Raw genomic sequence first — 14,368 nt, forward strand, 5'->3', positions numbered from 1 at the left:
ACTAGACTGACTTACAAACAAGCAGTTACGATTTTAGCATCACTCTGTTTTTTGTTTTTTTTTTTTTAACTTTTAGTTGGAGGATAATTGCTTTACAGTGTTGTGTTGGTTTTTGCTGTACAACAGCTCAAACCAGCCATAAGTATACACATATCCTGTCCCTCCTGGGCCTCCCTCCCACCCCACTCTCCATCCCATCCCTCCAGGTCCTCACAGAGCTGAGCTGAGCTCCCCGTGCTGTGCAGTAGCTTCCCACCAGCCATCTATTTTGCATATGGTAATGTACATGTGTCGGTGCTTCTCTCTCAATTCATCCCACCCTCTCCTTGCCCTGCTGTGTCCACAAGTCTGTTCTCAGTGTCTGCGTCTCTATGCCTGCCCTGCAGATCGGTTTATCAGTACCATTTTTCTAGATTCCATATATGTGCATTAATATTATACCACACTTGCATAAGAGTTACAGAAGGAGGCATGTTTTCTAGTTCTGGGGGACACTTCTAGTCTCAGGGGAATTCTCTAGGCAGTGGCCGAGGCCCTCATCAGAAGTAGCAGTTTCTGAAGACACGTGAAAAATGATACTTGTAGGACTTAACATAATTGTGAAAGTCAGGCAAGTTTTCATTCACCAAATGTCTTCACTGAGCTAGAAGTTGTCCTTAAACAGACTGGAGAACAAAGTAATAAAAATAAACTCAAAACATGAAAAAAATGAATGTACTGCTTATTATTCTTGGCAGTATAATATCAGAAGTTCATCAATATATACTATATGTATCAGATAGTATATATTCTCTTTTCTCAGCAAAAAAAGAATAATAATAATACTTGTAAAGTTTTAAGTTTCTGGTTGTTTGTACAGTACTGCATACCTCATAGTATAATGTAAGCTGGGACTTCACAAGTTCAGAACCACTGGAAAACAGAGGGAATGAGAAAGGTTGTGTGAGTGATATACATGTAGACAGGTATTTTGTAAGTATCTCTTAAAATAATCATTAAGTCCCTTAGAAATAAAATAATAATTTATAAAATTAAGACCATCATTAAAAATAATAGCTTTACTTGGGGACGTCCCTGGTGGTTCAGCTCCGAGCTTCCACAGCAGGGGGCACAGGTTCAATCCCTGGTCTGGGAACTAAGATCCCATATGCTGCAAGGTGCTACCCAAAGAAAGAAGGAAAAAAATAGCTTATTGTTAAAGATTATATTCCAGGTACTAGGTAAGTGCTTTTCGTTAACTGTCTACTCCATAACATGAATTACTGATTTTTCTCCATAATCACAAAAAAGCATTATTTTGACCTTGTTTAAAGAATAGGCTTCCTTTGTGGCTCAAATGGTAAAGAATATGCCTGCAATGCAGGAGACCAGGGTTTGATCCCTGGGCTGGAAAGACCCCCTGGAGGAGGGCATGGCAACCCACTCTGGTATTCTTGTCTGGAGAATCCCACGGACAGAGGAGCCTGGTGGCTGTAGTCCATGGGGTCGCAAAGAGTTGGACACGACTGAAGAGACTTAGCACACAGCAGCACGAAAAGATGGGGAAACTGAGGCAGAGAGCTGTTAAATCAAGCCCAGCAAGCTCGTGATGAAACTAGTGTATAGAGTTTCATCTGGCCCTGGAGCCCTCAGTTCGACTCTGCCTCTGTGCACCGCTGCTGATGTGTTAGTAATATTTTTCCAAATAGAATTTAGAAAGAATAGCTGTCAATTCATCAGATTATACCATAAAATATTTTACTTCATTTGAAAATGTTATTACTTTTATTACCGAATAAATGTCCACCTAAGTTATTCATAACATTTCTCATAGTGTCTGTTTAAATCGCGTGCTGCTCTCTGTTGCTCTGTTATGTTGCTGGAAGCATTCTGCTTGTTCCAGCCTCAGGTTCGTTTTTTGTTTCCCCTTCTGTTCCTCTTCTCTCTACTGAAGCGGTTTTGAGCGCCTTCTGTGGTTAGTGCAGAGATGAGAAAGCAGCTAGTGGTACACCCACCTTTCACAGCCCCTCCTGGAATTCAGTATCAAGTTATTCAATCAGTTGGTTATTAGGCTTCCCTGGTGGCTCAGTTGTAAAGAATCCACCTGCAATGCAGGAGTGAAAGAAAGTGAAGTCGCTCAGTCGTGTCCGACTCTGCGACCCCATGGACTGTAGCCTACCAGGCTCCTCCGTCTATGGGATTTTCCAGGCAAGAGTACTGGAGTGGGTCACCATTTCCTTCTCCAGGGGTGGATCTTCCCCACCCAGGGATCGAACCTGGGTCTCCCGCGTTGTAGGCAGACGCTTTACCGTCAATCCCTGGGTGGGGAAGATCCCCTGGAGAAGAGAATGGCAACCCATTCCAGTATTCTTGGCTGGAGAATTCCATGGACAGAGGAGCCTGGAAGTGTACAGTCCATGGGATGGCAAAGAGTCGGACACAACTGGATGACTAACACTTTCACTTTCAATTGGTTATTAGTGCCTGGTAAGTGCCAGGCTCTGTGCTGGAGACTGAACAAAGCATTGCTGCGGTCCCTGCGGGGGTGCAGTCTAGTTGATGTCCACGAGTGACTCTGTGTGTGTACTTAGCCTCTCAGTCGTGTCCGACCCTTAGACTATAGTTGCGACGCCATTGACTGTATGCTTGCCAGGCTCCTTTGTCCATGGGGATTCTCCAGGCAAGAATACTGGGTGACTCTGAGTACCTCTCATTTATGAAATGCTTCACCCTGGATTGGGATGAAGTGGCGTTCGACTCTCTTTTCCTGTCCAGCCTTACCCCACCCACCCTGAGTCTGTACCTCAGATCTACAGGGACCCAGAGTCAGCCCCACCGAGATGGGCCCTTATCATTTTCTGTAAACCTCAGCAATGCCAATACGCCTTGCACCCTGCTTCTTGGAGTGTGGACTGCTAACCCCCGGGTGCTGGTCTTTTTGTTGTGCAGTCTGACAGCATTAGACTTCTGTCATGGGAAGTACGCGTTTATTTTATTTTCACAAAATCCCTTTCGCCTCGTTAGTGTTTGATTTTTCCTTAATTGACATTCGTGCCTATTAACACCCCGAGTTGGTGGGTTTTGTCTTGTCTTTTTCACTTGACAGATGGAATGGGTAGATAACAATCAAAAAGCGTTTGAGGGCCATTGCCCGAAGGAAGAAATCGCTGAAGTCGGTTACTGGAAGGCGATCAGAGCCCTCAATTATGGAGCCTTATAGACTTGCTTTATCATCATCAGTACTGTGTATTCATTTTCCACTGTGTGCAAAAATAAAAATGTATTTCATTAAGTACTGTGGGGAACTGGTAGGAAAAATAACCCAGCAGTGCTCGCCACACCCTGGTTTCACTCTGATGAAGGCTGTAAGCTTTCGCTGGATGCCTGTGATCTTCCATCCTGCTGGCTGGTGTCACTGATCTGTGAGCTCATTTATGGGGCCAGCTTTGCATGAGGGTCACGGATCTATCTACCTGGTTCTCTGAAAGTTAGGCTTGTTCCTCCTGATAATCTTCAGAAGGAAGCAGTACCTAGAGGGATCTTTCAGATTCGTTATAAAGGAGACCCTTGCAAATTGTTGGACCTAGAGAACCCTTCAGACCTTCCCCACAAACCTCTGTCTTGACTGTCCACTTAGAGTAGTGGTCCCCAACCTTTTTGGCACCAGGGACCAGTTTCGTGGTAGATGATTTTTCCACGGATTGGGTGGGGGAGAGGGATGGTTTTGGGGTGACTCAAGCGCATTCCGTTTATTATGCTGCTGGTGATGTGACAGGAGGTGGGGCTCAGGTGGTAATGACAGTGACAGGGATCAGCGGTAAATACAGGTGACGCTTCTACCGTGCACACCTCCTGCTGTGTGGCCCCGTTCCTAACAGTCCACAGACCGGGGGTTGGGGATCCCTGACTCAGAGGGGTCAAATGCGATCTACCCTGGAATAAAAGGAGGACCTGGGTGCCAGCAGCCAGGCATTAGAAACTGACCTCCTGAATAGAAGAGCCGACAGGTTGGTTGGGAAACAAGGTGAAACTAGTCTGATCCTCCCCACTTTCCCAACACATCTGCGTTTCTTCCTGTCTCTCCTGCGCTTCCCTCTCCATCAGTTTCTCTTCCCGTCCCCCTCCCACATCACGGGCCTTTTCTCCCTTCCTAAACCTCTCTTGCATCCCATCTTGTCTCATTTCTTCTTGGTCTCAGCTCTTGGGCTGTTTTCTCTTCTGCTGCTGCTGTTCTAACAGCACTTGTTTTTCGTCTTAGATGGAATTTTGCTATCTGCCTCCTCACTCGCTATACCACCACTGCCGTTGTTGTGGCGTTATATGCTGTAGTGCAGTTCAGTTCAGTTGCTCAGTCGTGTCTGACTCTTTGCGACCCCATGAATCACAGCACGCCAGGCCTCCCTGTCCATCACCAACTCCCGGAGTTCACTCAGACTCATGTCCATCGAGTCAGTGATACCATCCAGCCATCTCATCCTCTGTCGTCCCCTTCTCCTCCTGCCCCCAATCCCTCCCAGCATCAGAGTCTTTTCCAATGAGTCAACTCTTCGCATGAGGTGGCCAAAGTACTGGAGTTTCAGCCTTAACATCATTCCTTCCAAAGAAATCCCAGGGCTGATCTCCTTCAGAATGGACTGGTTGGATCTCCTTGCAGTCCCAGGGACTCTCAAGAGCCTTCTCCAACACCACAGTTCAAAAGCATCAATTCTTTGGCGCTCAGCCTTCTTCACAGTCCAACTCTCACATCCATACATGACCACTGGAAAAACCATAGCCTTGACTAGATGGACCCTTGTTGGCAAAGCAATGTCTCTGCTTTTCAATATGCTGTCTAGATTGGTCATAACCTTTCTTCCAAGGAGTAAGCGTCTTTTAATTTCATGGCTGCCGTCACCATCTGCAGTGATCTTGGAGCCCCCAAAAATAAAGTCTGACACTGTTTCCACTCTTTCCCCATCTGTTTCCCATGAAGTGATGGGACCAGATGCCATGATCTTAGTTTTCTGAATGCTGAGCTTTAAGCCAACTTTTTCACTCCTCTCTTTCACTTTCATCAAGAGGCTTTTTAGTTCCTCTTCACTTTCTGCCAGAAGGGTAGTGTCATCTGCATATCTGAGGTGATTGATATTTGCCCCGGCAATCTTCATTCCAGCTTGTGCTTCTTCCAGCCCAGCGTTTCTCATGATGTCACTCTGCGTATAAGTTAAATAAGCAGGGTGACAATATACAGCCTTGACATACTCCTTTTCCTATTTGGAACCAGTCTGTTGTTCCATGTACAGTTCTAACTGTTGCTTCCTGACCTGCATACAGGTTTCTCAAGAGGCAGATCAGGGGGTCTGGTATTCCCATCTCTTTCAGAATTTTCCACAGTTTATTGTGATCCACACAGTCAAAGGCTTTGACATAGTCAATAAAGCAGAAATAGATGTTTTTCTGGAACTCTCTTGCTTTTTCCATGATCCAGCAGATGTTGACAATTTGATCTCTGGTTCTTCTGCCTTTTCTAAAACCAGCTTGAACATGTGGAAGTTCACAGTTCACGTATTGCTGAAGTCTGGCTTGGAGAATTTTGAGCATTACTTTACTAGCATGTGAGATGAGTGCAATTGTGTGGTAGTTTGAGCATTCTTTGGCATTGCCTTTCTTTGGGATTGGAATGAAAACTGACCTTTTCCAGTCGTGTGGCCGCTGCTGAGTTTTCCAAATTTGCTGGCATATTGAGTGCAGCACTTTCACAGCATCATCTTTCAGGATTTGAAATAGCTCAACTGGAATTCCATTGCCTCCACTAACTTTGTTTGTAGTGGTGCTTTCTAAGGCCCACTTGACTTCACATTCCAGGATGTCTGGCTCTAGGTGAGACAGACATATATGCTGTGTCTTGTGGTTAAATAACCATCTAATAAGATTAAACCGGGACTTTTAAGACTACCAAAGACATTTTCCTGCACATTTCACTGCCTTAAGTGGAAATGCTCTGGTGAAGTTCTGTCTGCTGTTGTAGGCGAACCAAATGACTGCTTTCAGAGTCTTAAGTCCTGGTGGGTTACATGCTACTAGATTGCCCCAGGCCAAAGCGGCACATTTCAGGAGGAGAAATGCAGGCTTAGATTCCAGGATATTTTGCTTCTGACTTTTTTAATCAGCTAACTTGCGATGACTTTGGGCTACCATTGGACAGTTTGAATATTCCTGCTTCAATTTCCCTTCTTTGCAAAAGACAGTATTGGCCTTACCCTCCTCCTTCTCTGGACCTTTTAGAAGGCTTATGGGTTGTTATTACTCACAAGGTCTGGGATTTCATAGATTAACTGCTTCATATACATAAGGCACTATATAAATTCCAGGTATGATTTTTTTTTTTCTAATTTGTTTCCCTTTTTTGTACCATAGTTTTCTGGCCAGCCAGGTTGATCTTTAAAAAGTTAGTTTTTTTTTTTAAACTCTTGTTGGTATTTATTTTAAGATACTTCTCCAAGAACACAGATGTCTCCTCCTTTACAGCATGAAAACTGTAAGGAACGGCTTGTTGCAATAAAATCGGAGGAGGGAGACGGCCTCGATGCTGTCTTTACTGCTCATTCACTTTCTTTTTAAGCTGTGCTTTCAGTGTTATCTCTTCATCCATCTGCTCCTAAGCAGGTTTCATCAGTCAACGTCCCCTCTAAAATTTCCGAAGAGACATGTCTCATACCAGGACAATAGTTCAGCTACAAGCACTGTCACCTGTCCAGTGGTCACTGGCCACAGCTGGCTGCTGCCAGATCTGAGTTCCACCACATCATCGGAAGCCGACCCAGAGCATAGACTCACCTCCACTCTTGCTTCATACCACCAGCGGCTCAGATGGGACCCATGTAATAACTAAAACCCAGGATGACCCAAACAGCCAGAATCAGCCTCCATCTTCTGAGAACAGATTCTACCTGGCAGGAGATGTCCCCTGAGTGAGTGAGTGAAAGTTGCTCAGTCATGTCCGACTCTTTGCGACCCCATGGACTATACAGTCCATGGAATTCTCCAGGCCAGAATACTGGAGTGGGTAGCTTTTCCCTTCTCCAGGGGATCTTCCCAACCCAGGTCTCTCACACTGCAGGCAGATTCTTTACCAGCTGAGCCACAAGGGAAGCCCAAGAATACCGGAGTGGGTAGCCTATCCTTCTCCAGTGGATCTTCCCAACCCAGGAACCAAATCAGGGTCTCCTGCATTGCAGGCAGATTCTTTAGCAACTGAGCTATCAGGGAAGCCTGAGATGTCCCCTAGGAGAAGCATTTTTGGCAAGCCATTCGCCCTCTGGCATGCCTGTCAATACGACACAACACCCATTGGTTCTGGTGCGGAAACATCGAGATGGTAACTCTCACTTGCCCTAATTTTTTTCTTCTATATTACTCAATATTTCTTTCTGAAGAGATGACACTGATGTGGCTTACAAGAGATTCTTACTTTATTAAAAAGCATTTGTTTCCTATCACCAGAATAAATGTTTTCTATTCTGTAAAGGAATCTCAAGTAAGCTGCTTTCAGACCACTCCAGTATCGTAGAATAGTGGCAAGTGAAATAGCACTATGGAAAAAAAATCTCTCTAAAGTAGGCATTCTAGTCATTAAAGCACCATATTTTGTTGGCTGTTTCATCCTGTCAGTGAAGGCAAATAAAAAGCAGTAGTGATTAAAATTTAATCTTCCCTAATCAGCTAGAGAAAATTCTGTGATTATTAAGAAATCTCTCTGTGTTGGGTTCTTTTTTTCTGCTTTTGCGCTCATAGTTTTGAAATGCCTTTCATTTCATGACCAGTTCTTCTTTCTTTCGAAATAATTTTGAATTCTGACCTCCTAAAATGCTAACTTTCTTAAAGCATTTTAATCTCTTACAGTTTATGTTTTTTACAATCACATAATTATTTTTAAAAATGAGGACTGAGAAAAGCATTATACATCAGCTGGGTCAGCTGCATCTGTTATAAATGGGAAAAATGAAGTGAGAAATGACATACTTTGCCAAGGCCACATAACTCATCAGTGACATGCCTCTGACTAAAACTTGGGCCTCCACTCTGTCACATCCTCAGGAAAAAGACTGAATTTAGAAACTTAAATCGATGTCGACACTGTTAGAAACACTGCTGCTGGTATTATCTGCAAAGGTAAATGGAAAAATTAGGAGTATGCTCCTGGTAATGTGAAATTACTAAATACAGATGTGTCGTATTTAAAAATAATGTACTCTAGAGTCTTAAAACCAAGAGTGATTATTTTCTGACTGTACCAAATTATTGTTTGCTTAAGATTGTCCATAACTAGTTCTCAGGACATTTAAAGCACAATTTAATTCATTTTCTTTATTCCCATGGGGCTCTCTTGTCATCAGGAATTCCCTGTGCATGTATGTGGCTTCTTCCCAAGGCAGACTCTCACTCCTTGAATTGTTCACATCCATAGTGCTCCAAGTAAAAGTGAAAGGGAAAGTTGCTCAGTCTGACTCTTTGTGACCCCATGAACTATACAGTCCATGGACTTCTTCAGGCCAGAATACTGGAGTGGGTAGCCTATCTCTTCTCCAGGGGATCTTCCCAATCCAGGAATTGAACCGGGGTCGAGAGAAGGCAATGGCACCCCACTCCAGTACTCTTGCCTGGAAAATCCCATGGATGGAGGAGCCTGGTAGGCTGCAGTCCATGGGGTTGCTAAGAGTCAGACACGACTGAGTGACTTCACTTTCACTTTTCACTTTCATGCATTGGAGAAGGAAATGGCAACCCACTCCACTGTTCTTGCCTGGAGAATCCCAGGGACGGGGTAGCCTGGTGGGCCGCCGTCTGTGGGGTCGCACAGAGTCGGACACGACTGAAGCGACTTGCAGCGGCAGCAGCAGCTCCGGCATTGCAGGTGGATTCTTTACCAACTGAGCTATCAGGAAAGCCCTCAGTGCCCAAGCCCCGCACCAAATAGTGAGCCATCGTTTCTCACTGAATGAACAAGTGATCAAATGAACTTTTGAACACCCCTATTATGTAAATGAGAGTAAGTCAGTATACTTAAAAACTTGTGTATGTTAATTTTTTACTTTTTAAAGTGCATAAAGGTAAGTGCAGAAAGGCATCTAAGAATCTTAAGAGGAGCTTCCAAGGGACTCAGTTAAGTCCTTGAAAGGAACCTATTTAGCTTTTGACACTGTTGGACAATGAATTTTTATGACCAATTTTTATGACCACATCCAAGAAAACAGTGAGTCAAGTTTATTGTTTATTTAGAGACAGATGTGCCCTGTAGTTAGCATCAAGGACTAACAGAGGAGTAAATGAAACGCCAGTTCATTTGTTTCATTTTGGAAAACAGAGATGGGGGCTGGGGAGAGGTGTCTGCTTCCTGGACTAGCTGTCTCTTGTCTTCTGCATGACCACTGACCATCCATCCTTCAAACTCTCAAACCCATTGTCTTTATGCCAAAACAGACTGAAAGGAAGAAGGTAGATGGAGCAAGGCAAATCTGTCTTGTGAAAGCCAAGGTGCGGATCACCTAGTAGTGGGGAGTGGTAACCTTACACTGGTACACAATGGCGAGCGTGTAAAATATCACAGTAAATTCATTACTAGATAATTATAGACTAAGCCACTTGACCTCAGAGTCAACTTCCTTCTCTGTGAAACGGTGATAATACTTAACATTGTGCAGGGGATTCTGGTTTCAGACTCGAAGGCCCTCTCTGAGCGTGAGAGAGTGTTTCACTGCCAACCTTTTTGCTGCCACCTGCATCTTCTTGCAAGAAAGCAGGTGTCAAACTGACTTCTGGAAAAGCAGGCAGTATTCATGTGTGGCTTTTATCAGCTTGCTCTTGCTGGGTTTTAGATCTGGAAATCGAGGGGATCCCAGGGCAGGGACAGATGACCAGATAGTTCCCAAGAGTGTAGAAACCGTAGGCTTCTGCCCCTTTCTTTCAGGATCAAACTAAATAGACTTCCATCTCAGCTAAATATGAGCTTACCATGACCTGAGGCTCATTTAATTTTTTGTTCCACACATTTCCTTTCTGGCGAGAAAATAAAAGGAAAGGAAACTTCACTCCTAAATTCTGTTCCATTTCTGTATTTCTTCATTCTGTTCTTCATTTTAAAATGTCCACAAAATTCTGATGATGAAAGTAAAATATAACAGCATGCCAAGACTGTACTAATTGATTCAATTGGGCAATATAGTGCTGGGTGTTTTTTTCCTAATAGAATTTTTTTTAAATTTCAGTGTTCAGCATCATAAAGTATAAGAGAAAAAACAAAACCAAAATTTGCCTGTAACATCATTACCCAGTCCTACACCCTACTGATATGTGGGTGCATTTAATTTCAGATATTTTCATTGTACCTACACCTATTTTTGCAAAAAAAAAATTACTTTTCCCTATAGAACTGTTAACAGAGACTGCTTTCACTTTAATGCTATGTTTTAATTTTAAAAAGATAGTAATATCCATAGTTGAGCTATAATGTCTATTTAAAAATACTAGTCTGTGACTTTTTAAGTATATTTGAAACTGTCCAAGAAATCTAATTCAAAAATTAATCCAGCTGTAATAAACACAGCAAAATTCTATCAAAATGTTCTTTTTATAAATTCACTTTGATTTTTGAGGGGAAAAAAAAAAAGGGCAGAGAAAACTTGGCAAATAATTTTCTTTTCTTGGTCCCAGCTTGATAATCTAATAAGGGAACTTCTTGGATACATATTTCACTATTTGAGGGAAGAAAGCACATTGAGGAGACTCCATATCTGGTAAATATTGTGCGTTAAAGTAGATAAACAGTAGTAAGCCATCCTCCTGGCCCGAGGCAAGAGGAGTAACATTTTGCTATTTCAGATTAGGAAGTAATTACAGATTAATTTAACACAGTTGCTAGTCATTTTGAAACAACTTTGAAGCCTCCTATTTTTTATTTCCTTTTTTTTAATCTGTGAAATTAAGATTTGATCTGAAAACAAAATCAATACAGCTCACGTGCTATTTCATTTTATGAACCTACTGTGATGATCTCATTCTCTACTTCTTTTCATAGGCTTTGTCCAGCTCTCATCTTGTAATGTTCCATCCTATTTTTTTTAATTAAAAATTTTTTTTCTTGATGTAGACCATTATTTTTGAAGTCTTTATAGACTCTGTTACAATTTTGCTTCTGTTTTATGTTTTGGTGTTTCTGCTGTGAGGCCTTTGGGATCTTAGCTCGCAGACCAGGGATGGAACCTACAGCCCCTGCATTGGAAGGCAAAGTCCTAACCACTGGACCACCAGTGATTAGAACTGGTGAATAGAACACTATTAGTGTTATTCACTATTAGTGAATAGAACACTGTTCTGTTCTTCTTTATCTGTACCCCATTATGTAATAGTTTATCAGTGTAAAATGCTGTCTTTCTCATCTATGAGTCTTTACTCCTCAGCTGCTTTAAACGTTCTCTCTATGTCTTGCTGGATCCATAGACATCTCCTCTGTACATGGAGTGTATGGATGTATTAAATTTCATTTTTCATGTGCAGAAGGAAAGAATTCCTTCTGCAGAAATTCCTCTGTCTTTTCTCTGTGCAACATCCTCTTGTGCAACAAGCCATCACCAACATTTTACCCTCTGACGGCTTTACCTCTCTGTAGAGTGGGAAGATTCATCCTGTCTTAGAGATGAGAAAGCTGGAACCCCGTAGGTTTGGTAACTTCTCCAAGATGACCTAAAGACTGAGCCTGAACTCAAACCAGGTCTTCAGATTCCAAAAACCAGGGTTCATTCTCTTGCACACTTGAGATGGTCTGTTTTGGTTTATTTTTTCCAGCTATGTAAAGTTTTCAAAATTGTTTTACCTTAAAAAGAAGGTTTTTTTAAAATCATATTTGTGCAGAAGTTTTTCTTCATTTTATTATATATTTTACAATTTAAGTTAATGTGGGGCTTGATCTGGGGATGAATTAATTTGGAGTGATTTTTGTATAGGCTAGAAAACCAATGACCACACTTGTTATGAATCTCTGAGTCAGGAGTAAGCAGGTTCTGTGAGTTTGAAGGGAGTACCTGTGAATAAAATGAATGGAAGATCTGATATCAAATTTGGATGCTCTGAAGACTTTTTAGCCTACTTCTCCACTGACTTCAGAGATTGACAGAAATAGTCTTCAATTTTGAAATATTGCTTGGGCTTGTTTTTGTTTGTTTGTTTGTTTGTTTGTTTAACCTATGTGAAATTTTAAGAAGCGATTTATTTCTCTCTCTTTCCAGTGTCACTCTGCTATTAAAGTTTGACACATAGTAGGAGCTCAGTCAGGCTTCCCTGGTGGCTCAGGTGGTAAAGACTCTGCCTGCAGCGTAAGAGACCAGAGTTCAACCCCTGGGCGGGGAAGATCCTCAGGAGAAGGCACTGGCTACCCACTCAAGAACCCAGTCAATATTACTTGAATGAAGAAACAATGAGGGCCCTTACAAAATATGCTGGTTTTATGGTTGAGAGTCTCAGCACACAACTTAGGGGATGTTTCTCTATAAGAACCTTTACTGTGAGTCCAGCAAGATGGTGTCAGTTTTAAACTAACCCTCCCAAGGCAACGCCGGATTTCTACCTTAGGAAGCAAGATCCTTGTCTAAGACACTTTGATTACAAGCTGCATGGCCAAAATGGTTGGCTGAGTATCAGAAAACAGAATTAATCAGAACACCCCACTCTCCATGCATTCCATATAATTGAGATGCTACTTGGGTACATATGAGAGTACGGGTGATATAAATACATGTATTTTTAAACCCAGGCTGAATTTTGTGGGAAAAGTTAGGGTTTGTGTTAAATTCCATCACTGCTCTATTGCATGTATCAAATAATATAGGTAAATACTTTACTATTGACACGCTTTTCTGGAAGTATCCCTGAGAAGCGTGTTTCTTTTCCCAGTGAAAGAGATAATATAGTCCAGCCTGATAGTGGAACGTGACATGAGGCAGGGGCATACGTTCTTAACAAATAAAGTCATTAAAACTTTCAGTTTAAACTTCAGCTCATTTGTTCCAGGCGGTGCCCCTGGGGCTCCTGTTTGAACAGCACACAGCAAGGTTAGATCTAGGAGGCACATTTTTCATTAGCTTCTTTTGAAAGATGCCTGCAGTCAAATCCCTTGAAGGACTCTCCTCGCCCAGAATCATTGCTGCTCTGTTGGGTAGGTGAGATGGATGATTAAGGTACAAGGAAGCCGCAGACTGAAAGCAGCTGAGAAATGGAAATTTTAAAGATAAACCGATCAACATGCCTGAAAAATCTATACAGGATAGAAATGAGGGGATGGAGAATTAGAAATAGAATTTCAGGCACCGTTTCATGTCCGGGTATTAGAGTCAGATTTGGGGAATCGGATGCGAGGAAATAATAAGTGTCTTTTTGGCTTTTAAAAGAAGTATTTCACAGTAATTTAAATGACTATCTGGACAGAAAAGTGTTTGGATTGGAGGAGTTTCTTCCCAGATTATTTTCTGGTTTATTTTCTTTTTAAGTAGAACTTAAAAGTCAAGTGAATAAATCTTAGGTGCACGTATGTATGGGCTTCCAAGGTGGCTCAGCCAGCAGTTAAAGAATCCACCTGCCAATGCAAGAGATTTGGGTTCAGTCGCTGGGTTGGGAAGATCCCCTGGAGAAGGAAATGGCAACCCACACTAGTATTCTTGCCTGGAGAAGCCTCATGGACAGAGGAGCTTGGAGGGCTACAGTCCATGGGGTCTCAAAGAGTCGGACACAGCTGAACACACACACATGCGCATACATATGTATATAACTGTTTAACTTCCCAGATCAAGATTCAGGACTTTTTTAGCTCTAAGATTCATTCTTATCCCCTCCTAGCCAGCCACCCACCCTCCCAAAAAGAAGGTGGCCAGTGTTCTGAGCTCTGTCATTGCAGATTCCTTTTGCTGCCTGTAACCTGTTGGGAACGGAGTCATTTGGGATGTGCTTTTACGTCTCAGCTGCTTCTCTGAGACCTAGAGATGTAGTGTGTGCAGCATCCTTACTGCGTGGTTACTCAGCTCTCTTATTTTCATAAAATCAGTAAAGAAGGCAGAAGTACAGTTAGAAGGGGAGACAGAAATGAATGTGTTGGAAGGGATGGGGTCATAAACCATTTGTATTCACTTTAAAATGCCCCTGCTTCTCCCTGAGTGATTAAAGTTCAAGTTTATCATGATTTGGGCCTCCATATATCAAGAAAAATTCAAACAAGGTTTACTGCGCTGTCCTGTCCAACATGACAGCCACTAGTCACACTTAACCTTAGAGTTAGTTGCTCATTCGTGTCCAACTTTTGTGACCCCGTGGACTGCAGCCCACCAGGCTCCTCTGTCCGTGGAATTCTCCAGACAAGAATACTGGA

General features: G+C 42.5%; 1 protein-coding gene across 3 annotated transcripts in view; it reads left to right on the forward strand.

Annotated features, from left to right (window-relative positions):
• The window catches only part of KCTD1 (potassium channel tetramerization domain containing 1), a 104,262-nt gene that overhangs the window by 32,268 nt on the left and 57,626 nt on the right, over positions 1-14,368 (forward strand). The window contains exon 2 of one of the 3 annotated variants that reach the window (XM_055558942.1): positions 207-277. The exons of the other annotated variants lie outside the window; for them this stretch is intronic. Within the exon in view, the coding sequence (XP_055414917.1) occupies positions 275-277 (3 nt within the window). The 5' untranslated portion in view covers positions 207-274. The remainder of the gene's footprint in view (positions 1-206; positions 278-14,368) is intronic. 3 annotated transcript variants of the gene reach the window in all.

Source organism: Bubalus kerabau, chromosome 21 (genome assembly GCF_029407905.1).
Source record: "Bubalus kerabau isolate K-KA32 ecotype Philippines breed swamp buffalo chromosome 21, PCC_UOA_SB_1v2, whole genome shotgun sequence".
Lineage (NCBI taxonomy): Eukaryota > Metazoa > Chordata > Mammalia > Artiodactyla > Bovidae > Bubalus > Bubalus kerabau.